The sequence below is a fragment of the Salvelinus namaycush genome, chromosome 5, assembly GCF_016432855.1.
Source record: "Salvelinus namaycush isolate Seneca chromosome 5, SaNama_1.0, whole genome shotgun sequence".
NCBI classification, from domain to species: domain Eukaryota; kingdom Metazoa; phylum Chordata; class Actinopteri; order Salmoniformes; family Salmonidae; genus Salvelinus; species Salvelinus namaycush.
In genome coordinates this window covers 296,795-321,696 of record NC_052311.1, presented here as the reverse complement: position 1 = coordinate 321,696, position 24,902 = coordinate 296,795, and the positions used below count along the sequence as shown (strand labels likewise).

The 24,902-nt window shown below is 41.8% G+C and overlaps 1 protein-coding gene across 2 annotated transcripts; it reads left to right on the top strand.

Annotated features, from left to right (window-relative positions):
- Positions 1-255: 255 nt before the first annotated feature.
- Positions 256-14,020, top strand: LOC120047832 (transcription termination factor 1-like). Of its 2 annotated transcripts, XM_038993375.1 has the most exons (12): positions 256-389; positions 2,056-2,238; positions 2,368-2,704; positions 2,984-3,111; positions 5,259-5,444; positions 5,577-5,658; positions 5,837-5,967; positions 7,962-8,157; positions 11,849-11,941; positions 12,091-12,156; positions 12,482-12,567; positions 13,122-14,020. In XM_038993375.1, exons 2-12 carry the CDS (start codon positions 2,088-2,090, stop codon positions 13,358-13,360), a joined length of 1,695 nt encoding a protein of 564 aa, XP_038849303.1. In that variant the 5' UTR covers positions 256-389; positions 2,056-2,087; the 3' UTR covers positions 13,361-14,020. The 2 variants fall into 2 exon arrangements, with proteins under 2 accessions (XP_038849303.1, XP_038849302.1); XM_038993374.1 differs by having other exon boundaries at positions 2,056-2,704.
- Positions 14,021-24,902: the final 10,882 nt, after the last annotated feature.

Here is a 24,902-nt window from a genome sequence, read left to right as displayed (position 1 = left end):
TGTCAGGAGTCGCCTGTGTTATAATTTGTTGTCTATCAATTCAGTTCATTTAATACATGATCATACTGGATCACACTGTTTCTTTCCTCACATTGTAGTCATGTATTTATATTATTACTGGTGGGTCTGACTGTGTCCGTTATAGTAACACTCCGTCCACCTGGGGGCGCTGTGGCCTGTTGATGGGCTCGCCAGCCGCTGACGCGTCAAACAGAAGAAGGAAGCTATGGAGCGGAACTGAGGTCAGTTTTCCGTGTGTTCGGTCAGGTCAGTGCTTGTTTGTTTTTCTTTACGAGTTTTATCTCGGATTTGCTTATTTAGCTACCAAGCTACAGTCTTCGGATGAACGAGCACGTGTAGTTAACCAGGCCAGCTAACTAGCTAACTAGGTAGTTATGCTGATCAAACGTGGATGTGTGTTTGTGCATGTGTGAACAAATGTTTTTTAACGTGTGTACCTGGGCGACAGAATTTGTCTGAAAATCGGGGTGCAAGAAAATACATTTATAATTCTTAAATATACATGTTTATCATAACCATTACAGATAACAAGTCCTAATTGCTAATATATATTATTCCGTCAAAAAGTACCATTTAATATTGATTTATTGAAACCTTATCGGTCTGGAAAAAGGCAGTAACCTCAGCAACGTGGGGCTTGTTTGTAGAAGTTTATGGCTGTGCAATGATATAACCTTGTTTTGTTCCTTTAGCAGACAACACGCTCTTATTTCCAGAGTCCATATCTCAGTCAAGACACCTGTTTTATAGTAAAACCCATGATGTAATATAACAGAATAGAAAGAAGCCATTGTGAAGTGATCCGCGTCTTGTGTGTGGAAGTTATTCTCAGCGATCACTTGAAACGGGACTCAATTTGGCGAGTTGAAAGACCAATTTTTTCAGTGTTGCAATCAAAAATCTATCTTTACAATATACAGATGTTAGATTTAGTTTATTCTACCTGTTATTTGGACTTTTCTAAATGAACAATTCCACATTGAACACAGCATGGTGATGAATTACAGACACAACATCTGTTTGGTGTGTAGGACTAGGCTTAATGATTCTGATTAAAATATGCTCCTTGTCTTTATCTAATCTGTTTTTGCATATTTCCAGAACCTGTCTATGTTTAGGCAGGTTACAGCCAAGCCCTGGGCTAACCAATTCTAAATGGCGCCAGCAGTTCGCAAAGTAGCCAAAGCGCAAAAATAGTCGACATGCAATTATTCCGAAACTGCAGCTCGTTGTTGGAATACACCAGTCCATTTTGTTATGTTGGTGTTGAAAACCGTTGTCATTTGGCAAGGAATGTAGCTTGTGTCTCCCATCAGTTAGATACAGAGCCTTCTGAAAGTATTCAGACCCCTTGAATTTTTCCACATTTTGTTACATTACAGCCTTATTCTAAAATGGATGGGGAAAAATCCATCAATCTACACACACTACCCCATAATGACATCACACTACCCCATAATGACATCACACTACCCCATAATGACATCACAATACCCCATAACGACAAAGCTAAAAAAATATAAAATGTTTATGTTCTAAATAGTATATTGTAAGATGTTCAAAACAGTGGTGGGCGGGAGGGTAGCAAAACTTTCCAGTGGGCATAACCATTCATCTTGAGGGGAGGGGGTGCAAAATGTAATCTGTTAATTATTATATCATATATAAAATGGACAGTATCTATTTTAATAGACTTGCTCAAAACATGACTAATTATTTGAAAATGACAAATTACCAAATGGATTATGATAATTTTCTCCTAGAAAAGTGGGGGTACAAAAACATTTGTATGCACCCCTATTTAGAAAGTGAGGATGCAGCTGCTCCATTGCTCAGGCGCCTGTGTGTGTGTTTTCAAATACAATATTGTGTGTAATCACGGGCTATTCTTTGGGTGCTGAAATCAATCGTTTTTGGTTACTTCATTTTATTTGACATCGAAGCTCCAGTCTGCCTGCACTAGTCGCCTATCAACTCCATGGTAAATCGTAGAGTTCAGTTTAATCGGTTTAATATTGTCTTTGTGTTTTATAGATGGTGCAAATCGGTTAAAAACAGCTGCCACCATGCTGGGGACGACAACAGGAAGGAAACGAAAGAAGGAAATAGTTGGAGAGATTCAACTGAACATTTGTCCAGATGAAACAGAGCTCCCAGGTATTCTAGAACAAACTGGGAGAAAATGGAAAACAACATTGAGGCTGAGAACACAACCGGATGGAGGGGCTGTAGAGGGCAGCAGGAGAAGAAAGAGACAACCAGATGGAGGGGCTGTAGAGGGCAGCAGGAGAAAGAGACAACCAGATGGAGGGGCTGTAGAGGGCAGCAGGAGAAAGAGACAACCAGATGGAGGGGCTGTAGAGGGCAGCAGGAGAAGAAAGAGACAACCAGATGGAGGGGCTGTAGAGGGCAGCAGGAGAAAGAGACAACCAGATGGAGGGGCTGTAGAGGGCAGCAGGAGAAAGAGACAACCAGATGGAGGGGCTGTAGAGGGCAGCAGGAGAAGGAAGAGACAACGCTGCAGAGAGTCCGACACGGGAATGGACAGTGTCCCCTCTAAGTCTGATAACAGGACTCTTGATGCTGCACCAGAATCTGAGACAGGGGAAGATGGCCCCCATGCAACCACGGTTGAGACAAGCACCCAACACCGCAGACGCATCCAAAACGATAAAGCTCTCAGGTCAGTAGAAAGGAACCTCGTACACTTGTTTTAAGAGTGAATCTAGCATCTACTGAAGAGTGATTTCCCTTATTGGTGGTAGTGAACATAACCATTGACAGTAGGATTTGCTGGTGAAAACCAGACCTCTGTGAATCATTGTGCTGTGTACCAGAGTTTCATCTGAAACCTCTTCCTGTGCAGAGAGGAGGCATTTCTGTCCTGCCCTGTCAACTCAGAGGTTTCAAAAACAGATGTTTTAGATGTTATTTAGATATTTCTCCCCTCTCTATGTTACAGTGAAAACGAATGGAGGGCTATGATTGAGCTCACAGAGTTTGTTCCCAATATTGCATCTCGTCCTGTTAATAAGATCAGAGCGATGATCAAGTATGATCTTTATCGATTCAAGGAATTCCGAAGACAAGGTAGGTTTATTCTTTAAACCCTCGTGGTGTTTATCGTAGGATGATGTAGCTAACTTGTCCACATGTAAGCTATGTTATGTAACATGTTACTGTGTTGAGAGATGTTTGAGACATTTATTGACTTCTGGGGAAAAAAAAAAAAAATCTCCCTTAACACATGAATCCACATTCAGTGTTTGGCCCGCTGACTAAATGTGTCATCATTTAGACCCAGTAGGTTAAACCAGGGCTCCAGACTGACATCATTTAGACCCAGTAGGTTAAACCAGGGCTCCAGACTGACATCATTTAGACCCAGTAGGTTAAACCAGGGCTCCAGACTGACATCATTTAGACCCAGTAGGTTAAACCAGGGCTCCAGACTGACATCATTTAGACCCAGTAGGTTAAACCAGGGCTCCAGACTGACATCATTTAGACCCAGTAGGTTAAACCAGGGCTCCAGACTGACATAATTTAGACCCAGTAGGTTAAACCAGGGCTCCAGACTGACATCATTTAGACCCAGTAGGTTAAACCAGGGCTCCAGACTGACATCATTTAGACCCAGTGGGTTAAACCAGGGCTCCAGACTGACATCATTTAGACCCAGTAGGTTAATCCAGGGCTCCAGACTGACATCATTTAGACCCAGTAGGTTAAACCAGGGCTCCAGACTGACATCATTTAGACCCAGTAGGTTAAACCAGGGCTCCAGACTGACATCATTTAGACCCAGTAGGTTAAACCAGGGCTCCAGACTGACATCATTTAGACCCAGTGGGTTAAACCAGGGCTTCAGACTGACATCATTTAGACCCAGTAGGTTAAACCAGGGCTTCAGACTGACATCATTTAGACCCAGTAGGTTAAACCAGGGCTCCAGACTGACATCATTTAGACCCAGTGGGTTAAACCAGGGCTCCAGACTGACATCATTTAGACCCAGTAGGTTAAACCAGGGCTCCAGACTGACATCATTTAGACCCAGTGGGTTAAACCAGGGCTCCAGACTGACATCATTTAGACCCAGTGGGTTAAACCAGGGCTCCAGACTGACATCATTTAGACCCAGTGAGTTAAACCAGGGCTCCAGACTGACATCATTTAGACCCAGTAGGTTAAACCAGGGCTCCAGACTGACATCATTTAGACCCAGTAGGTTAAACCAGGGCTCCAGACTGACATCATTTAGACCCAGTAGGTTAAACCAGGGCTCCAGACTGACATCATTTAGACCCAGTAGGTTAAACCAGGGCTCCAGACTGACATCATTTAGACCCAGTGGGTTAAACCAGGGCTCCAGACTGACATCATTTAGACCCAGTGGGTTAAACCAGGGCTCCAGACTGACATCATTTAGACCCAGTGGGTTAAACCAGGGCTCCAGACTGACATCATTTAGACCCAGTAGGTTAAACCAGGGCTCCAGACTGACATCATTTAGACCCAGTAGGTTAAACCAGGGCTCCAGACTGACATCATTTAGACCCAGTAGGTTAAACCAGGGCTCCAGACTGACATCATTTAGACCCAGTAGGTTAAACCAGGGCTCCAGACTGACATCATCACGTTTTGACACCCTAAAGCCGTCGGTATACGGTAAGATTTAGACTTTGATGTGACAGTTACATCTTTTTATTTATTTGTCTCATTGGTGTGAGCTGCACAATCTACATCACCTGACTCAAACTGTCCTATTTGTGTGTGAGCCCTAGGTTACCGCGCTAGTCTGGCGCCCTAGGTTACCGCGCTAGTCTGGCGCCCTAGGTTACAGCGCTAGCCTGGAGCCCTAGGTTACCGCGCTAGTCTGGAGCCCTAGGTTACCGCGCTAGTCTGGCGCCCTAGGTTACAGCGCTAGCCTGGAGCCCTAGGTTACCGCGCTAGCCTGGAGCCCTAGGTTACCGCGCTAGCCTGGAGTCCTAGGTTACCGCGCTAGCCTGGAGTCCTAGGTTACCGCGCTAGCCTGGAGCCCTAGGTTACCGCGCTAGCCTGGAGCCCTAGGTTACCGCGCTAGCCTGGAGCCCTAGGTTACCGCTCTAGCCTGGAGCCCTAGGTTACCGCTCTAGCCTGGAGCCCTAGGTTACCGCGCTAGTCTGGAGCCCTAGGTTACCGCGCTAGCCTGGCGCCCTAGGTTAAGCCTCTGTGGAATCTTCTGTCTTTTCCAGGCATTTCCCTGCGAACTGGACGATACAGCGCACAGGAGAACAAACAACTCATGAGTAACATAAACGAATTCCTGGCTCTCACAGGGATTGAGAATGCTGCTAAACTCTTCCATACAAAGCGCTTCAAAGACGAACTGACACAAATCCAGAGGTTGAAGAGTCATCACAGGTTCCCTGAAAGAATAGGTGCGGTGTATTCTAGCCAGCTTCATAACGATAACAGATAAAGTTTCATCCCCACATTTATATCCCTGTCTTTAGCATAAATAAGTATGCTAAGGGATCTTCCAGAAAACTGATCTCCTCTCCCTGTTGCAGCTGAAGGAATCCCAAGGCCTTGGCATAAGATCTATAGTCGTGGTGGGAGGAAAATGTTTGATGGTAGCAGCTACAAGGGCAGGTAAGACTGGGCTAGTTACTTTAAGGATCTGACAACGCTAATAATGGGCTTTGACTGTGTACAAAAGTATAGTGATATTGAATTGGAACTAACAACTGTGCTGTTTTTCCTGACACGAAGGTCGTTATACTGTGGCTTTTTACAGACTTATTACTTGAATGTTTCTATGAATTTTTAGACGAAGGTTCAGCGAAGATGAACTTTACTCTTTGAAAAAACTGCAGACGTTGCACGGCAACAATTGGGTGAAGATCTCGCAGTTGACTGGCCGGAGTGAAACGCCGCTCAGGAAGCGTTTTTCTCAGATGTGTAAGTTATTAGGAACTTGAATCAAATATAATGACTAGAGGTCGACCGATTATGATTTTTCAACTCCGATTCCGATACCGATTATTGGAGGACCAAAAAAGCCGATACCGATTAATCGGCTGATTTAAAAAAAAAAAAAAAAAAAAAAACGTTATTTATTTGTAATAATGACATCTACAACAATACTGAATGAACACTTATTTTAACTTAATACATCAATAAAATCAATTTAGCCTCAAATAAATAATGAAACATGTTCACTTTGGTTTAAATAATGGAAAAGCAAAGTGTTGGAGAAGAAAGTAAAAGTGCAATATGTGCCATGTAAGAAAGCTAACGTTTAAGTTCCTTGCTCAGAACATGAGAACATATGAAAGCTGGTGGTTCCTTTTAACATGAGTCTTCAATATTCCCAGGTAAGAAGTTTTAGGTTGTAGTTAATATAGGAATTATTGGACTATTTCTCTCTATACGATTTGTATTTCATATACCTTTGACTATTGGATGTTCTTATAGGCACTTTAGTATTGCCAGTGTAACAGTATAGCTTCCGTCCCTCTCCTCGCTCCTACCTGGGCTCGAACCAGGAACACAACGACAACAGCCACCCTCGAAGCAGCGTTGCCCATGCAGAGCACAGAGCGAGTGACGTTTGAAACGCTATTAGCGCGCACCCCGCTAACTAGCTAGCCATTTCACATTGGTTACACCAGCCTCATCTCGGGAGTTGATAGGCTTGAAGTCATAAACAGCGCAATGCTTGAAGCACAACGAAGAGCTGCTGGCAAAACGCACGAAAGTGCTGTTTGAATGAATGCTTACGAGCCTGCTGCTGCCCACCATCGCTCAGTCAGACTGCTCTATCAAATCATCGACTTAATTATAACATAATAACACACAGAAGTACGAGCCTTAGGTCATTAATATGGTCGAATCCGGAAACTATCATCTCGAAAACAAAAGGTTTATTCTTTCAGTGAAATATGGAACCGTTCCGTATTTTATCAAACGGGTGGCATCCATCAGTCGAAATATTCCTGTTACATTGCACAACCTTCAATGTTATGTCATAATTACGTATAATTCTGGCAAATTAGGCGGCCCAAACTGTTGCATATACACTGACTCTGTGTGCAATGAACGCAAGAGAAGTGACACAATTTCACCTGGTTAATATTGCCTGCTAACCTGGATTTCTTTTAGCTAAATATGCAGTTTTAAAAATATATACTTCTGTGTATTGATTTTAAGAAAGGCATTGATGTTTATGGTTAGGTACACGTTGGAGCTACGATACGCACTGCATCGATTATATGCAACGCAGGACACTCGAGATAAACTAGTAATATCATCAACCATGTGTAGTTATAACTAGTGATTATGATTGATTGATTGTTTTTTATAAGTTTAATGCTAGCTAGCAACTTAACTTGGCTTCTTACTGCATTCGTGTAACAGGCAGGCTCCTCGTGGAGTGCAATGTAATCAGGTGGTTAGAGCATTGGACTAGTTATACTATACCTCTAGTATAGACTCGTCCTATGTGTTTTAGTCAAGTACAGTATATCAATCAAATGTATTTATAAAGCCCTTCTTACATCAGCTGATATCTCAAAACTGTAAGGTTGCAAGATTGAATCCCCTGAGCTGACAAGGCGAAAATCTGTCGTTCTGCCCCTGAATGAGGCAGTTAACCCACCGTTCCTAGGCCATCATTGAAAATAAGAATGTGTTCTTGACTGACTTGCCTAGTTAAATAAAGATTAAATAAAGGTATTTAAAAAACGGCCAAATCGGTGTCCAAAAATACCGATTTCCGATTGTTATGAAAACTTGAAATCGGCCCTAATTAATCGCCCGTTCCGATTAATGGGTCGACCTCTAATAATGACTCTTGATCCTTACCTGACATCCTGCTTCACTTCTTTTTGGGACATTTTGTTACCAGCGTTGTCTGAACAACGGTCCCGCTTTGTTTGGTGTGTATTTTTCAGTCGCAAACTTAGGTTCTTGGAGCGAGGAAGAACTGAAGAGACTAATGGAAGCTGTGAGAGACCACCTGCTGGGACAGGTGGAGCCTGGCAGAGGACATGCCACCATCAGGAAAGACAAGCTGTACAACAACATCCCCTGGACAGATGTATGCCGGAGGGTTAAGACACGCCACCGGGACCAGTGTAGAATGAAATGGTCGGTACTACAGAGTTTCATGGTTAACTGCTGCAAAAAATAAAATAAAAATGGCTGACATTTTCACAGTGAAAAATAATTATGCATAGTGCAGAAATTACCGTAAAATACATTATGATCTTCCAGGGTGATTTAATTTGAAACTTTTCTTCAACAATGTGCTTTATAAAGAAATTGGTATTCATGTATCGCTCACTAATCTTTCATGGACAGACTGGAAACATAAATTGTACCGTAGAATCTGTCAAGAGACTATTGGATGTGTCAGACTAACAGTGAAATGCTGACTGAGGGGTTCTTATCCAACCATGCAGAGTTAAAGATAAAATAGACATTGTGACACAAGGAGTAAATACTCAGTGAATAACTATAATGAGTAAAAATAACATGGCTATATACAGGAAGTAGAAAATAACATGGCTATATACAGGAAGTAGAAAATAACATGGCTATATACAGGAAGTAGAAAATAACACGGATATATACAGGGAGTAGAAAATAACACGGCTATATATAGGAAGTAGAAAATAACATGGCTATATACAGGAAGTAGAAAATAACATGGCTATATATAGGAAGTAGAAAATAACACGGCTATATACAGGAAGTAGAAAATAACACGGCTATATACAGGAAGTAGAAAATAACACGGCTATATATTGGAAGTAGAAAATAACATGGCTATATACAGGAAGTAGAAAATAACACGGATATATACAGGAAGTAGAAAATAACACGGCTATATACAGGAAGTAGAAAATAACATGGCTATATACAGGAAGTAGAAAATAACATGGCTATATACAGGAAGTAGAAAATAACATGGCTATATACAGGAAGTAGAAAATAACACGGCTATATACAGGAAGTAGAAAATAACATGGCTATATATAGGAAGTAGAAAATAACATGGCTATATACAGGAAGTAGAAAATAACATGGCTATATACAGGAAGTAGAAAATAACACGGCTATATACAGGAAGTAGAAAATAACATGGCTATATACAGGAAGTAGAAAATAACACGGCTATATACAGGAAGTAGAAAATAACATGGCTATATACAGGAAGTAGAAAATAACACGGCTATACAGTCCACTGGGAAAATATTCAGACTTTTCCCACTTTCTTATTCTAAAATGGATTAAATAAATAAAAATATCAATCTATATACAATAAAATTCAGACATTTTTGCAAAAATAATGAAAACCTTTTTTACATAAGAATTCAGACCCTTTGCTATGAGACTCAAAATTGAGCTCAGGTGCATCCTGTTTCCATTGATCATCCTTGAGATGTTTCTATAACTTGATTGTGCAACAACACATCTGCCACGCTGATCCTCAACACGGGGGCCCCTCAGGGGTGTGTACTTAGTTCCCTCCTGTACTCCCTGTTCACCCACGACTGCGTGGCCAAACACGACTCCAACACCATCATTAAGTTTGCCGATGACAACAGTGGTAGGCCTGATCACCTACAATGACGAGACAGCCTATAGGGATGAGGTTAGAGACCTGGCAGTGTGGTGCCAGGACAACAACCTCTCCCTCAACGTGATCAAGACAAAGGAGATGATCGTGGACTACGGGAAAAGGAGGGCCGAACACGCCCCCATTCACATCGACGGTGCTGTAATGTAGCGGGTCGAGAGTTTCAAGTTCCTTGGTGTCCACATCACCAATGAACTATCATGGTCCAAACACACCAAGACAGTTGTGAAGAGGGCACGACAACGCCTATTCCCTCTCAGGAAACTGAAAGGATTTGGCATGGGTCCCCAGATCCTCAAAAGGTTCTACAGCTGCACCATCGAGAGCATCCTGACCGGTTGCATCACCGCCTAGTATGGCAACTGCTCGGCCTCCAATCGCAATTCGCTACAGAGGGTAGTGTGTACGGCCCAGTACATCACTGGGGCCAAGCTTCCTGCCATCCAGGACCTCTATACCAGGCGGTGTCAGAGGAAGGCCTAAAACATTGTCAAACTCCAGTCACCCAAGTCATAGACTGTTCTCTCTGCTACCGCACGGCAATTGGTACCAGAGCACCAAATCTAGGACCAAAAGGCTCCTTAACAGCTTCTGCCATGAGACTGCTGAACAATTAGTCAAATGGCCACCTGGACTATTTACATTGACCCCCCCCTTTCTTGAACTGCATTGTTGGTTAAGGGCTTGTAAGTAAGCAATTGTTGAATTCGGCGCATGTGACAAATAAAGTTTGATTATAAATGATTTGGAAAGGCATACACCTGTCTATATATAAGGTCCCACAGTTGACAGTGCATGTCAGAGCAAAAATCAAGCCATGAGGTCGAAGGAATTGTCCGTAGAGCTCCGAGACAGGATTGTTTTGAGGTACAAATCTGGGGAAGGGTACCAAAAAATGTATGCAGCATTGAAGGTCCCCAAGAACACAGTGGCCTCCATCATTCTTAAATGGAAGAAGTTTGGAACCACCAAGACTCTTCCTTGAGCTGACCGCCCAGCCAAACTGAGCAATCGGGGGAGAAGGGCCTTGGTCAGAGAGGTGACCAATAACCCGATGGTCCCTCTGTCAGAGCTCCAGAGTTCCTCTGTGGAGAAGGGAGAACCTTCCAGAAGGACAACCATCTCTGCAGCACTCCACCAATCAGGCCTTTATGGTAGAGTGGCCAGACAGAAGCCTCTCCTCAGTAAAAGGCACATGACAGCCTGCTTGGAGTTTGACAAAAGGCACCTAAAGGACACTCAGACCATGAGAAACAAGATTCTCTGGTCTGATGAAACCAAGATTGAACTCTTTGGCCTGAATGCCAAGTGTCACATCTGGAGGAGACCTGGCACCATCCCTACGGTGAAGCATGGTGTTGGCAGCATCATGCTGTGGGGATGTTTTTCAGCGGCAGGGACTGGAAAACTTGTCGGGATCGAGGGAAAGATGAACAGAGAGATCCTTGATGAAAACCTGCTCCAGAGCGCTCAGGACCTCAGACTCGGGCAAAGGTTCGCCTTCCAACAGGACAACGACCTTAAGCACACAGCCAAGACAACGAAGGAGTGGCTTCGGGACAAGTCTGAATGTCCTTGAGTGGCCCAGCCAGAGCCCGGATTTGATCCCAATCTAACATCTCTGGAGAGACCTGAAAATAGCTGTGCAGAGACGCTCCCCATCCAACCTGACAGAGCTTGAGAGGATCTGCAGAGAAGAATGGGATACATTTCTAAAAAAGCTATTTTTGCTTTGTCATTATGGGATATTATGTGTAGTCTGAGGGGGGGGGGGAGATTTTAAAGTAATTTTAGAATAAGGCTGTAAGGTAACAATGTGGAAAAAGTCAAGGGGTCTGAATACTTTCCGTATACCCTGTACGTCAAACTTCTGCCATAGCCAGTTGGCAAGTATGCCAATATTTCTCTTTTGCCAGTCAACCTTATGGAAATGGCACTGTTAAGAATCTATGTGACTTATGTTATACAGGGAAATTAGCAGAAATTATTAATATATCTTACACAATGTTAGTTGTTAGTTAACCCAGATGAATTGCTCGCTAAACTCTAGTTAAATAGTCGTCTCGTTAATAACTCAAATTGTTATTTTGCACGTTGCACAATTCTTGCACTATGACAATGTCCCCCTTGTTTTGTTTCCACAAGCGTTCAGATTCAGAACATTGTCTTTTGAGACGTCTCTTCTCCTGTTTCCAGGTTGGGTGTTATGGCACACAAAATGACATATGGACAACCAGTATTCAGCGGAGGTGTGAAAACCGTAAAGGCTAAAGTGGAATTGATCAAAGCGTGAGTCATGTGAAGATTTTTTATTCAATATATGCTATTGTACAATTGTTTAGTTTATTTTCTTTGGAAGATTTATTAGCCCAGTGTAGTGACTTACTAATGTGGTGTACTTTTGCCAATGTTGATTCAATGTCATTTTGACCTTTCAGGTTGAACGCAATGCAGGTGGAAGATGCAACAGATATTGACTGGGAAGAAATTGCTCACACAATTGGGTAAGTGGGTTTTATTATACACAGATTCTACTTTGTTTTAGACAATGTTGTATTTTTATTATCAATGACATTTTCAGTGACAGAGGTTTGTATTATGTTAGTATTTACGTTTCGATTCTCAAATCTCTTAACACAACGCAGATGTTTTAATTGTCTACGAACTCGGTCGATAACCGTCAAAGAAAGGGGGATCTGTACAGTACAAGCACAGCCTTTGTTTCCTATCTTCTAGAAGTGAGGAGTACAACCGCACATGGCAGGGTCATTGTGGTTTATGTGTGTGGGAATGCAGTGTTATGTGCTAACATTTCTTTCATGTCCAAAGGGGTGTGACTCCTTGCTACGTGCAGATGCACTACCACAAGCTGAAAGTATCCAAAGTGCCATTGAGACAGAGCATGTCTTTCTGTGGTAGGTACAAGCTGAAAGTAGCCAAAGTGCCATTGTGACAGAGCATGTCTTTCTGTGGTAGGTACAAGCTGAAAGTAGCCAAAGTGCCATTGTGACAGAGCATGTCTTTCTGTGGTAGGTACAAGCTGAAAGTAGCCAAAGTGCCATTGTGACAGAGCATGTCTTTCTGTGGTAGGTACAAGCTGCTGTCATAAACACAGTTTGTTTACAATCCCTATGTGTTTTAGGTTGGAGGTTTTTAGAATAGTTGAGTCCAAGTCACTATGATCAGTGTTCCGGTGACATCACTTCCAAGGGACAGGAAGTATAAGCTAGCTCCATTTTGACTGCATGTTTTTAAACCTCCTATTCATCTCCAGCACTATACAAGTCTACATATGTGTAAATGACGTGTTTCTACATTCGGAAAGAGATGAAAACCTACAAAGAAAATGCCACGTGTCGTCACATGTAAAAACACTGATTACCCCCCTTCAAATATAATGATGCTTTGAGGAAGAATCTTGTTTTCTGGACACGTTTACTGATTTAATGTATATGTGTTTTACTTTCAGAGATCATTGATTTCCTGTACAGTAGTGTTCTGCCCAAGTTTGAAGAGCTCCTCCGACACAGTCAGACTGAGCCAGGAGAGACCGAGTCCAGAGATCTCCACCAGGTTCAGACTGAGTCAGGGGAGACCGAGTCCAGAGATCTCCACCAGGTTCAGACTGAGTCAGGGGAGACTGAGTCCAGAGACGATCCACAAGAGCTCTTCCTGCTCTCAGAGATCTTTGAAAATGAGGACGACTGAGATTATTACAGCGAGGTTCAGAACAGTTGATTATCAATCATTTTTATCTCTGCAAGCTTTATTTTTTGAATGTTATTTCAAAGGCAGCTTTTGAAAAGAGTCGTTTGGATGTAGATGGTGAAAATCTATTGAATGATCCTGAACATGCTGGTTAGGAGTTTTCCTTTTCTGAAATTCCCTGATACAGAAGTCCTGGATGTTTTGTTAACATTAGACATGATTACACCCCCAGGGGCTGAGCATTTGGAGCCTGGTCTGCTTATGTGTGCAGCCACCCCTTATTCCTGCATCAGTAGCCCATATTTTTAATGTAACATTGTTATCAGGAAGTATTAAAAGAACATGGACATATGTGCCGACACTTCATAAGGACGGTAGTGACTTACTCACTTTTCAACACTTCCTTGTTTAGCTGAGATTCTTGAATCCTTGATCAATGTACAACTTTGTTCTTTTTTTAATCTGATAATTGTATTCTTATTATAAACCAATCAGGGTTTTAGCCCTGGGTATAATACTACCACAGCAACCACGCTAGTTGTTAATTATCTTGTCAATGCCTGGGATGCTAAAAAGATCTGTGCTGCCTTGTTCATTGACCTGTCAAAGACGTTCGATACTGTTGATCATTCTGTTTTACTGAAGAAATTATCAAGAATAGACCTGGGATATACAGCCTGTTCATGGTTTCAGAATTATCTGAGTGACAGAACTCAGGCCATCTGGATAGATGGGGTTAAATCAGAATTATTTTAGTGACAGAACTCAGGCCATCTTGATAGATGGGGTTAAATCAGAATTATCTGAGTGACAGAACTCATGCCATCTGGATAGATGGGGTTAAATCTGAATTTCTTGAGATTCAAAAAGGTGTTCCTCAAGGTTTGATTTTGGGTCCATTATTGTTCACCTTGTATATTAATGACATAGGAAACACTGTTAATACTTGTAACATTCATCTCTATGCAGATGACACAGTTATGTATTCCTGTGCCACCTCAGGGTTAGGGCTGACCCTCGGTGCCACCTCAGGGTTAGGGCTGACCCTCGGTGCCACCTCAGGGTTAGGGCTGACCCTCGGTGCCACCTCAGGGTTAGGGCTGACCCTCGGTGCCACCTCAGGGTTAGGGCTGACCCTCGGTGCCACCTCAGGGTTAGGGCTGACCCTCGGTGCCACCTCAGGGTTAGGGCTGACCCTCGGTGCCACCTCAGGGTTAGGGCTGACCCTCGGTGCCACCTCAGGGTTAGGGCTGACCCTCGGTGCCACCTCAGGGTTAGGGCTGACCCTCGGTGCAGCAGGCCATTCATGAACTTCAGTATGACTTTGATCCAATTCAGAAATCACTTACAGATCTTAAATTAGTGTTAAATACAAGTAAAACCAAGCTCATGCTGTTCTCTAGGTCACAAAATGTTGACCCTGAGGACCTGCATATCTGCGCTATAAATGGAGCCTAAACTGAGCTTGTTTCTCAATATAAGTACCTGGGTGTCTGGATTGATGACAAGTTGTCCTTCGTAACTCATATAGAAAATTTGATTTAGAAGCTAAGATCTAAGATAGTTTTTTTATATCTAAATAAATGAGGCCTCAGTATTAAAAACAGGAGAAAGATTGTTCAAACAACGCTTCTCCCAGTATTGGATTTTGGTGATATTTTTTACAGGCAACCTCTGTTTAAAACCCTTGGCCGCCGTCTACCAATCAGCAATACATTTTATCACGGGACAATTTTAGGACTCATCCTTGTAGTCTGTATAAAATGTGAGATGGACCTCTCTGTCAGAAGAGAGCTGCATTCTCATTTATTTACAAAGCAATCTGACAAACTCTCTATATGTAACTTTATTAATTAAGTTACCAAACCCGTTCACAGGAATGGGTAACACTGGAGATCCCTTCAGTCTCCACAGATTTGGGGAAAAGCGGCGTTGTTTTTTTGCCCCTAATTTGTGGAACAATCTGCAGAGTTCACTGCAGTTAGATGTGCTGGTGTCACTCAGGCAGTTCACATTACTGGTTGAGGACCTCTATGTAGTTGAATGGGATTGATTGAGGACCTCTATGTAGTTGACTGGGATTGATTTAGGACCTCTATGTAGTTGAATGGGATTGATTGAGGACCTCTATGTAGTTGACTGGGATTGATTTAGGACCTCTATGTAGTTGAATGGGATTGATTGAGGACCTCTATGTAGTTGAATGGGATTGCTTTTATACATGTTTATTTTGTGCTGAATTATATTTTATACACGTATGTTTTAATATTCTTTTTTTGATTGTAATGTGTACAGGGCTCTCTTGTAAATAGATTTTTTTTTTTATCTCAATCTGTTTTGAAGGTTAAATAAAAATACTGTGGATTTATTTTTAGAGGTCCTGTGTTAAATCTGTTGGTCGGACTGTGGTCAGTTCATAGAGCGACACAGATCCTATAATTTGGATAAGAGTTGTGTAATGATTAGATTAAATAATACGTGTGGTGTTTTATGCCTTTTTGATTTGTTTTGGCTAACTAAGCAAAGTGACGTTAATTAGACGATGGCGGTTATTGAGATCCGTTGTAGTTAATACCTACATATTTAGTATCTTCTGCTCTTGTGATAGTTTCTGGTAGGCTATGCTTTATTCACACAGCATTCTTGCGCATGCTTCCCATCCAAAACAGTTCGTAAAAGTTTTTTGCTTTTAGTAGTTTGATGAAATGTTGACTTTTTGGTTCAGCAAGGTTCGTGCACACCAGCAATTTTCTTGAGGCAAGTCGAAGTTCGGTATCGGAAGTCTATGCCCCTTCGTCTGTGATTGGTCAACTGTAGGGGTGATGTAAGTTTCTTCTCGGTTCAGCCCAAAACTGTGCATTCAACATGACGGACGACAACTCGGAGAATGGCTTGGACGAGGAGGTAACATGCCCTCTTCACCAGAGGATGATGTATTTTCTATTGTAGTCGAGGAAAAGACTAGCCATGTTTGCTAACAATAGCAAGCCAACCAACTAAACTCAAGATCTTTACAACTTTTGATCAAACATAATTTTGTCATAGAAAGAAAATCATAAGTTTCCCACATTGGTAACACCTACAGCGCCTTGCAAAAGTATTCATCCCCTTGGAGTTTTTCCTATTTTGTTGCTTTACAACCTGTAATTTAAATTGATTTTTATTTGGATTTCATGCAATTGACAAACACAAAATAGTCCAAATTGGTGAAGTGAAATTACATTTTTTTACTTGTTTCAAAAAATGTGAAGAAAAAAATTATGGAAAAGTGTTGGGTGTACAAATGTATTCACCCCCTTTGCTATGAAGCCCCTAAATAAGATCTGGTGCAACCAATTACTTTCAGAAGTTACATAATTAGTTAAATAAAGTCCACCTGTGTGCAATCTAAGTGTCACATGATCTCAGTATATATATATATATATATATATATATATATATATATTTCTGTTCTGAAAGGCTCCAGAGTCTGCAACACCACTAAGCAAGGGGCACCACCAAGCAAGCGGTACTGTGAAGATCAAAGAGCTCTCTAAACGGGTCAGGGACAAAGTTGTGGAGAAGTACAGATCAGGGTTGTGTTAGAAAAAAATATCTGAAACTTTGAACATCCCACGGAGCACCATTAAATCCATTATTAAAAAATGGAAGGAATATGGCACCACAACAAACCTGCCAAGAGAGGGCCACCCACCAAAATTCTCGCACCAGGCAAGGAGGGCATTCATCAGAGAGGCAACAAAGAGACCAAAGAGAACCCTGAAGGAGCTGCAAAGCTCCACAGCGGAGATTGGAGTATCTGTCCATAGGACCACTTTAAGCCGTACACTCCACAGTGCTGGGCTTTACGGAAGAGTGGCCAGAAAAAAAGCCATTGCTTAGTCGCTCTGGATAAGAGCGTCTGCTAAATGACTTAAATGTAAATGTTAAAGACAAAAATAAAGGCATCTGGGAGGCCAAAAGGCATGTGGGAGACTCCCTAAACATATGGAAGAAGCTACTTTGGTCAGATGAGACTAAAATGTAGCTTTTTGGCCATCAAGGAAAATGCTATGTCTGGTGCAAACCCAACATCTCTCATCACCCCGAGAACACCCTCCCCACAGTGAAGCATGGTGGTGGCAGCATCATGATGTTTTTAATCAGCAGGGACTCAGAAACAAGTCAAAATTGAAGGAATAATGGATGGCGCTAAATATAGGGAATTCTTGAGGGAAACCTGTTTGTCTTCCAGAGATTTGAGACTGGGACGGAGGTTCACCTTCCAGCAGGACAATGCCCCTGAGCATACTGCTAAAGCAATACTCAAGTGGTTTAAGGGGAAACATTTAACTGTCTTGGAATAGCCTGGTCAAAGCCCAGACCTCAATCCATGTGGTATGACTTAAAGATTGCTGTATACCAGCGGAACCCATCCAACTTGAAGGAGCTGGAGCAGTTTTGCCTTGAAGAATGGGCAATAATCCCAGATGTACCAAGCTTATAGAGACATACCCCAAGAGACTTGCAGCTGTAATTGCTGCAAAAGGTGGCTCTACAAACTATTGACTTTGGGGGGGGGTGAATAGTTATGCACGCTCAAGTTTTCTGTTTTTTTTGTCTTATTTCTTGTTTGTTTCACAATAAATAAAAAAATTGCATCTTCAAAGTGGTAGGCATGTTGTGTAAATCAAATGATACAAACCCCCCCAAAAATCACTTTATTTCAGGCTGTCAGGCAACAAAATAGGAAAAATGCCAAGGGTGGTGAATACTTTCGCAAGCCACTGTACACAGGGTACTAGTATTGAGTCAATGAGTAATGATAACATTGCTATATACACAGGGTACCAGTACTGAGTAATGATAACTAGGCTATATACACAGGGTACCAGTACTGAGTCAATGAGTAACTATAACTAAAAATCAAATCAAATTTTATTGGTCACATACACATGGTTTGCAGATGTTAATGTGAGTGTAGCGAAATGATTGTGCTTCTAGTTCCGGCCGTGCAGTAATATCTAACAATTCCATAACAACTACCTAATACACACAAGTGTAAAGGAATGAATAAAAATATGTACATTTAAATATATGGATGAGCGAGGGCAGTGCGGCATAGGCAAGATGCAGTAGATGGTATAGAGTACAGTATATAGTGGGGAGAACATTTGTATTTAAAAGTATTTGATACACTGCCGATTTTGCAGGTTTTCCTACTTACAAAGCATGTAAGTCTGTAATTTCTATCATAGGTACACTTCAACTGTGAGAGATGGAATCTAAAACAAAAATCCATAAAATCACATTGTATGATTTTTAAGTAATTAATTTGCATTTTATTGCATGACATAAGTATTTGATCACCTACCAACCAGTAAGAAATGCGGCTCTCACAGACCTGTTAGTTTTTCTTTAAAACCTGTTGGACAGAGGGCGCTGTTTTCACTTTGGGGGAAAATCGTGCCCAATTTAAACGGCCTCGTACTCAATTCTTGCTCGTACAATATGCATATTATTATTACTATTGGATAGAAAACACTCTCTAGTTTCTAAAACCGTTTGAATTATATCTGTGAGTAAAACAGAACTCCTTTTGCAGCAAACTTCCTGACAGGAAGTGGAAAATCTGAAATTGATGCACTCTTCTAGGGGCTGCCTATTAAAGTCCTTGTTATTTATTAGTTTAGATTCACTATATACGTCTTCCACTAGATGTCGACAAGGAGTGAGAGAAGAAATGGAGTGTGTAACTTGATCTGGACTCGAATTATAGCTCTTGGCATGACGTGTCACCAGTTTCCTGTTTTCTGGAGAGCGCGAGCAGGGACCTGGATTTGCCTTCTGATAAGCTGCCGTTATGGACGACTAATATCTCCGGCTTGGATTTTATTTGATACATGTGACAATATCATCGTAAAGTATGTTTTTTCAATATAGTTTAATCAGATTATTGAAATTTTTTCTGGAGTTTTGCCGTGTTCCGTTCTCTTCCGTTTGTTGACATGGAGAGATTCGCGCCACTTGGCAAGTGTGCTTGCTAAATCGAGAGGGAAAAAGGCCGTTCTAAATCCAAACAACGATTGTTCCCGACAAAGGACCCCTTGTACAACATTCTGATGAAAGATCAGCAAAAGTAGGACCCATTTTATGTTGCTATTTCATATATCTGTCGAACATGTTGTGCTAGTCGTTTGCGCCCAGCTTTTGGGTACTCTCTCGCTATAACTAAGCTGGATGTCGTAATGAAGTTATTTTTAGAATTCTAACACGGCGATTGCATTAAGAACTAGTGTATCTATCATTTCCTATACAACATGTATTTTTTAGTTATGTTTATGAATAGTCATTTGGTCAGAATATGTGTGTCAGAAAAAGTGTCAGAAAAATATCCGGACGTTGTGGGAAAAAGATGCTACCTTAGCACAATGTATAACCACTGATTTCAGCTCTAAATATGCACATTTTCGAACAAAACATAAGTGTATGTATAACCTGATGTTATAGGACTGTCATCTGATGAAGCTTATCAAGGTTAGTCAAAAATTATATATCTTTTGCTGGTTTGTCACGATCGCTAACTTTTACTACTGGGGAATGGCTTGTGTTTCTGGCTATTGTGGTAAGCTAATATAACGCTATATTGTGTTTTCGCTGTAAAACACTTAAGAAATCGGAAATATTGGCTGGAATCACAAGATGCCTGTCTTTCATTTGCTGTACACCATGTATTTTTCAGAAATGTTTTATGATGAGTATTTAGGTATTTGACGTTGGTGTCTGTAATTATTATGGCAGCTTTCGGTGCAATTTCTGATTGTAGCTGCAATGTAAACTATGATTTATACCTGAAATATGCAAATTTTTCGAACAAAACATAGATTTATTGAATAACATGTTATATGACTGTCATCTGATGAAGTTGTTTCTTGGTTAGTTTGGTTGGTTCTTGGTTAGTTAGGTTGGCTTTGTGCATGCTACCTGTGCTGTGAAAAATGTCTGTCCTTTTTTGTATTTGGTGGTGAGCTAACATAAATATACGTGCTGTTTTCGCTGTAAAACATTTAAAAAATCGGACATGTTGGCTGGATTCACAAGATGTGTACCTTTCATTTGCTGTATTGGACTTGTTAATGTGTGAAAGTTAAATATTTCAAAAAAATATATTTTGAATTTCGCGCTCTGCCTTTTCAGTGGAATGTGGGAGGAGTTCCGCTGGCGGAACGCCAGAGCAGTACAGGTTAAGAAGCCCTCCTGTTCTCCACTCATTACCTGTATTAACTGCACCTGTTTGAACTCGTTACCTGTATAAAAGACACCTGTCCACACACTCAATCAAACAGACTCCAACCTCTCCACAATGGCCAAGACCAGAGAGCTGTGTAAGGACATCAGGGATAAAATTGTAGACCTGCACAAGGCTGGGATGGGCTACAGGACAATTGGCAAGCAGCTTGGTAAGAAGGCTACAACTGTTGGCACAATTATTAGAAAATGGAAGAAGTTCAAGATGACGGTCAATCACCCTCGGTCTGGGGCTCCATGCAAGATCTCACCTCGTGGGGCATCAATGATCATGAGGAAGGTGAGGGATCAGCCCAGAACTACATGGCAGGACCTGGTCAATGACCTGAAGAGAGCTGGGACCACAGTCTCAAAGAAAACCATTAGTAACACACTACGCCGTCATGGATTAAAATCCTGCAGCGCATGCAAGGTCCCCCTGCTCAAGCCAGCGCATGTCCAGGCCCGTCTGAAGTTTGCCAATGACCATCTGGATGATCCAGAGGAGGAATGGGAGAAGGTCATGTGGTCTGATGAGACAAAAATAGAGCTTTTTGGTCTAAACTCCACTCACCTTGTTTGGAGGAAGAAGAAGGATGAGTACAACCCCAAGAACACCATCCCAACCGTGAAGCATGGAGGTGGAAACATCATTTTTGGGGATGCTTTTCTGCAAAGGGGACAGGACGACTGCACCGTATTGAGGGGAGGATGGATGGGGCCATGTATCACGAGATCTTGGCCAACAACCTCCTTCCCTCAGTAAGAGCATTGAAGATGGGTCGTGGCTGGGTCTTCCAGCATGACAACGACCCGAAACACAGAGCCAGGGCAACTAAGGAGTGGCTCCGTAAGAAGCATCTCAAGGTCCTGGAGTGGCCTAGCCAGTCTCCAGACCTGAACCCAATAGAACATCTTTGGAGGGAGCTGAAAGTCCGTATTGCCCAGCGACAGCCTCGAAACCTGAAGGATGCGGAGAAGGTCTGTATGGAGGAGTGGGCCAAAATCCCTGCTGCAGTGTGTGCAAACCTGGTCAAGAACTACAGGAAACGTATGATCTCTGTAATTGCAAACAAAGGTTTCTGTACCAAATATTAAGTTATGCTTTTCTGATGTATCAAATACTTATGTCATGCAATAAAATGCAAATTAATTACTTAAAAATCATACAATGTGATTTTCTGGATTTTTGTTTTAGATTCCGTCTCACAGTTGAAGTGTACCTATGATAAAAATTACAAATTACAAAAATTATGCTTTGTAAGTAGGAAAACCTGCCAAATCGGCAGTGTATCAAATACTTGTTCTCCCCACTGTACATATGAGATGAGTAATGTAGGGTATGTAAGCATTGTTTAAAGTGACTAGTGATACATTTATTACATCCCATTTTTTATTATTAAAGTGGCTAGAGATTTGAGTTAGTATGTTGGCAGCAGCCACTCAATGTTAGTGATGGCTGTTTAACAGTCTGATGGCCTTGAGATAGAAGCTGTTTTTCAGTCTCTCAGTCCCAGCTTTGATGCACCTGTACTGACCTCGCCTTCTGGATGATAGCAGGGTGAACAGGCAGTGGCTCGGGTGGTTGTTGTCCTTGATTATCTTTATGGCCTTCCTGTGACATCAGGTGCTGTAGGTGTCCTGGAGGGCAGGTAGTTAGCCCCCGGTGATGCGTTGTGCAGACCTCACTACCCTCTGGAGAGCCTTACGGTTGAGGACGGTGCAGTTGCCGTACCAGGCGGTGATACAGCCCGACAGGATGCTCTCGATTGTGCACCTGAGTGTTTTTGGTGACAAGCTGAATTTCTACAGTGTCCTGAGGTTGAAGAGGCGCTGCTGCACTTTTATTGTGAAACAAACAAGAAATAAGACAAAAAAACAGAAAACTTGAGCGTGCATAACTATTCACCCCCCCCCCCCCCCCCCCCCCAAAGTCAATAGTTTGTAGAGCCACCTTTTGCAGCAATTACAGCTGCAAGTCTCTTGGGGTATGTCTCTATAAGCTTGGCACATCTAGCCACTGGGATTTCTTCCCATTCTTCAAAGCAAAACTGCTCCAGCTCCTTCAAGTTGGATGGGTTCCGCTGGTATACAGCAATCTTTAAGTCATACCACATGGATTGAGGTCTGGGCTTTGACCAGGCTATTCCAAGACAGTTAAATGTTTCCCCTTAAACCACTTGAGTATTGCTTTAGCAGTATGCTCAGGGGCATTGTCCTGCTGGAAGGTGAACCTCCGTCCCAGTCTCAAATCTCTGGAAGACAAACAGGTTTCCCTCAAGAATTCCCTATATTTAGCGCCATCCATTATTCCCTCAATTTTGACTTGTTTCTGAGTCCCTGCTGATTAAAAACATCATGATGCTGCCACCACCATGCTTCACTGTGGGGAGGGTGTTCTCGGGATGATGAGAGATGTTGGGTTTGCGCCAGACATAGCATTTTCCTTGATGGCCAAAAAGCTACATTTTAGTCTCATCTGACCAAAGTAGCTTCTTCCATATGTTTAGGGAGTCTCCCACAAGCCTTTTGGCCTCCCAGATGCCTTTATTTTTTTCTTTAAGCAATGGCTTTTTTTCTGGCCACTCTTCCGTAAAGCCCAGCTCTGTGGAGTGTACAGCTTAAAGTGGTCCTATGGACAGATACTCCAATCTCCGCTGTGGAGCTTTGCAGCTCCTTCAGGGTTATCTTTGGTCTCTTTGTTGCCTCTCTGATGAATGCCCTCCTTGCCTGGTGCGAGAATTTTGGTGGGTGGCCCGCTCTTGGCAGGTTTGTTGTGGTGCCATATTCTTTCCATTTTTTAATAATGGATTCAATGGTGCTCCGTTCAAAGTTTCAGATATTTTTTTCTAACCCAACCCTGATCTGTACTTCTCCACAACTTTGTCCCTGACCCGGACCCGTTTAGAGAGCTCTTTGATCTTCATGGTGCCCCTTGCTTAGTGGTGTTGCAGACTCTGCGGCCTTTCAGAACAGAAATATATATATATATATATATATATACTGAGATCATGTGACACTTAGATTGCACACAGGTGGACTTTATTTAACTAATTATGTAACTTCTGAAGGTAATTGGTTGCACCAGATCTTATTTAGGGGCTTCATAGCAAAGGGGGTGAATACATTTGCACCCAACACTTTTCCATAATTTTTTGAAACAAGTAAAAAAAATGTCATTTCACTTCACCAATTTGGACTATTTTGTGTTTGTCAATTGCATGAAATCCAAATAAAAATCAATTTAAATTACAGGTTGTAAAGCAACAAAATAGGAAAAACTCCAAGGGGATGAATACTTTTGCAAGGCGCTGTAGGTGTTACCAATGTGGGAAACTTATGATTTTCTTTCTATGACAAAATTATGTTTGATCAAAAGTTGTAAAGATCTTGAGTTTAGTTGGTTGGCTTGCTATTGTTAGCAAACATGGCTAGTCTTTTCCTCGACTACAATAGAAAATACATCATCCTCTGGTGAAGAGGGCATGTTACCTCCTCGTCCAAGCCATTCTCCGAGTTGTCGTCCGTCATGTTGAATGCACAGTTTTGGGCTGAACCGAGAAGAAACTTACATCACCCCTACAGTTGACCAATCACAGACGAAGGGGCATAGACTTCCGATACCGAACTTCAAAACAAATCATAAACACCACACGTATTATTTAATCGTTACACAACTCTTATCCAAATTATAGGATCTGTGTCGCTCTATGAACTGACCACAGTCCGACCAACAGATTAACACAGGACCTCTAAAAATAAATCCACTGTATTTTTATTTAACCTTCAAAACAGATTGAGATAAAAAAAAAAGATATTTACAAGAGAGCCCTGTACACATTACAATAAAAAAAAGAATATTAAAACATACGTGTATAAAATATAATTCAGCACAAAATAAACATGAATAAAAGCAATCCCATTCAACTACATAGAGGTCCTAAATCAATCCCATTCAACTACATAGAGGTCCTCAATCAATCCCATTCAACTACATAGAGGTCCTACATCAATCCCATTCAACTACATAGAGGTCCTAAATCAAACCCAGTCAACTACATAGAGGTCCTACATCAATCCCAGTCAACTACATAGAGGTCCTAAATCAATCCCAGTCAACTACATAGAGGTCCTAAATCAATCCCAGTCAACTACATAGAGGTCCTACATCAATCCCAGTCAACTACATAGAGGTCCTAAATCAATCCCATTCAACTACATAGAGGTCCTACATCAATCCCAGTCAACTACATAGAGGTCCTACATCAATCCCAGT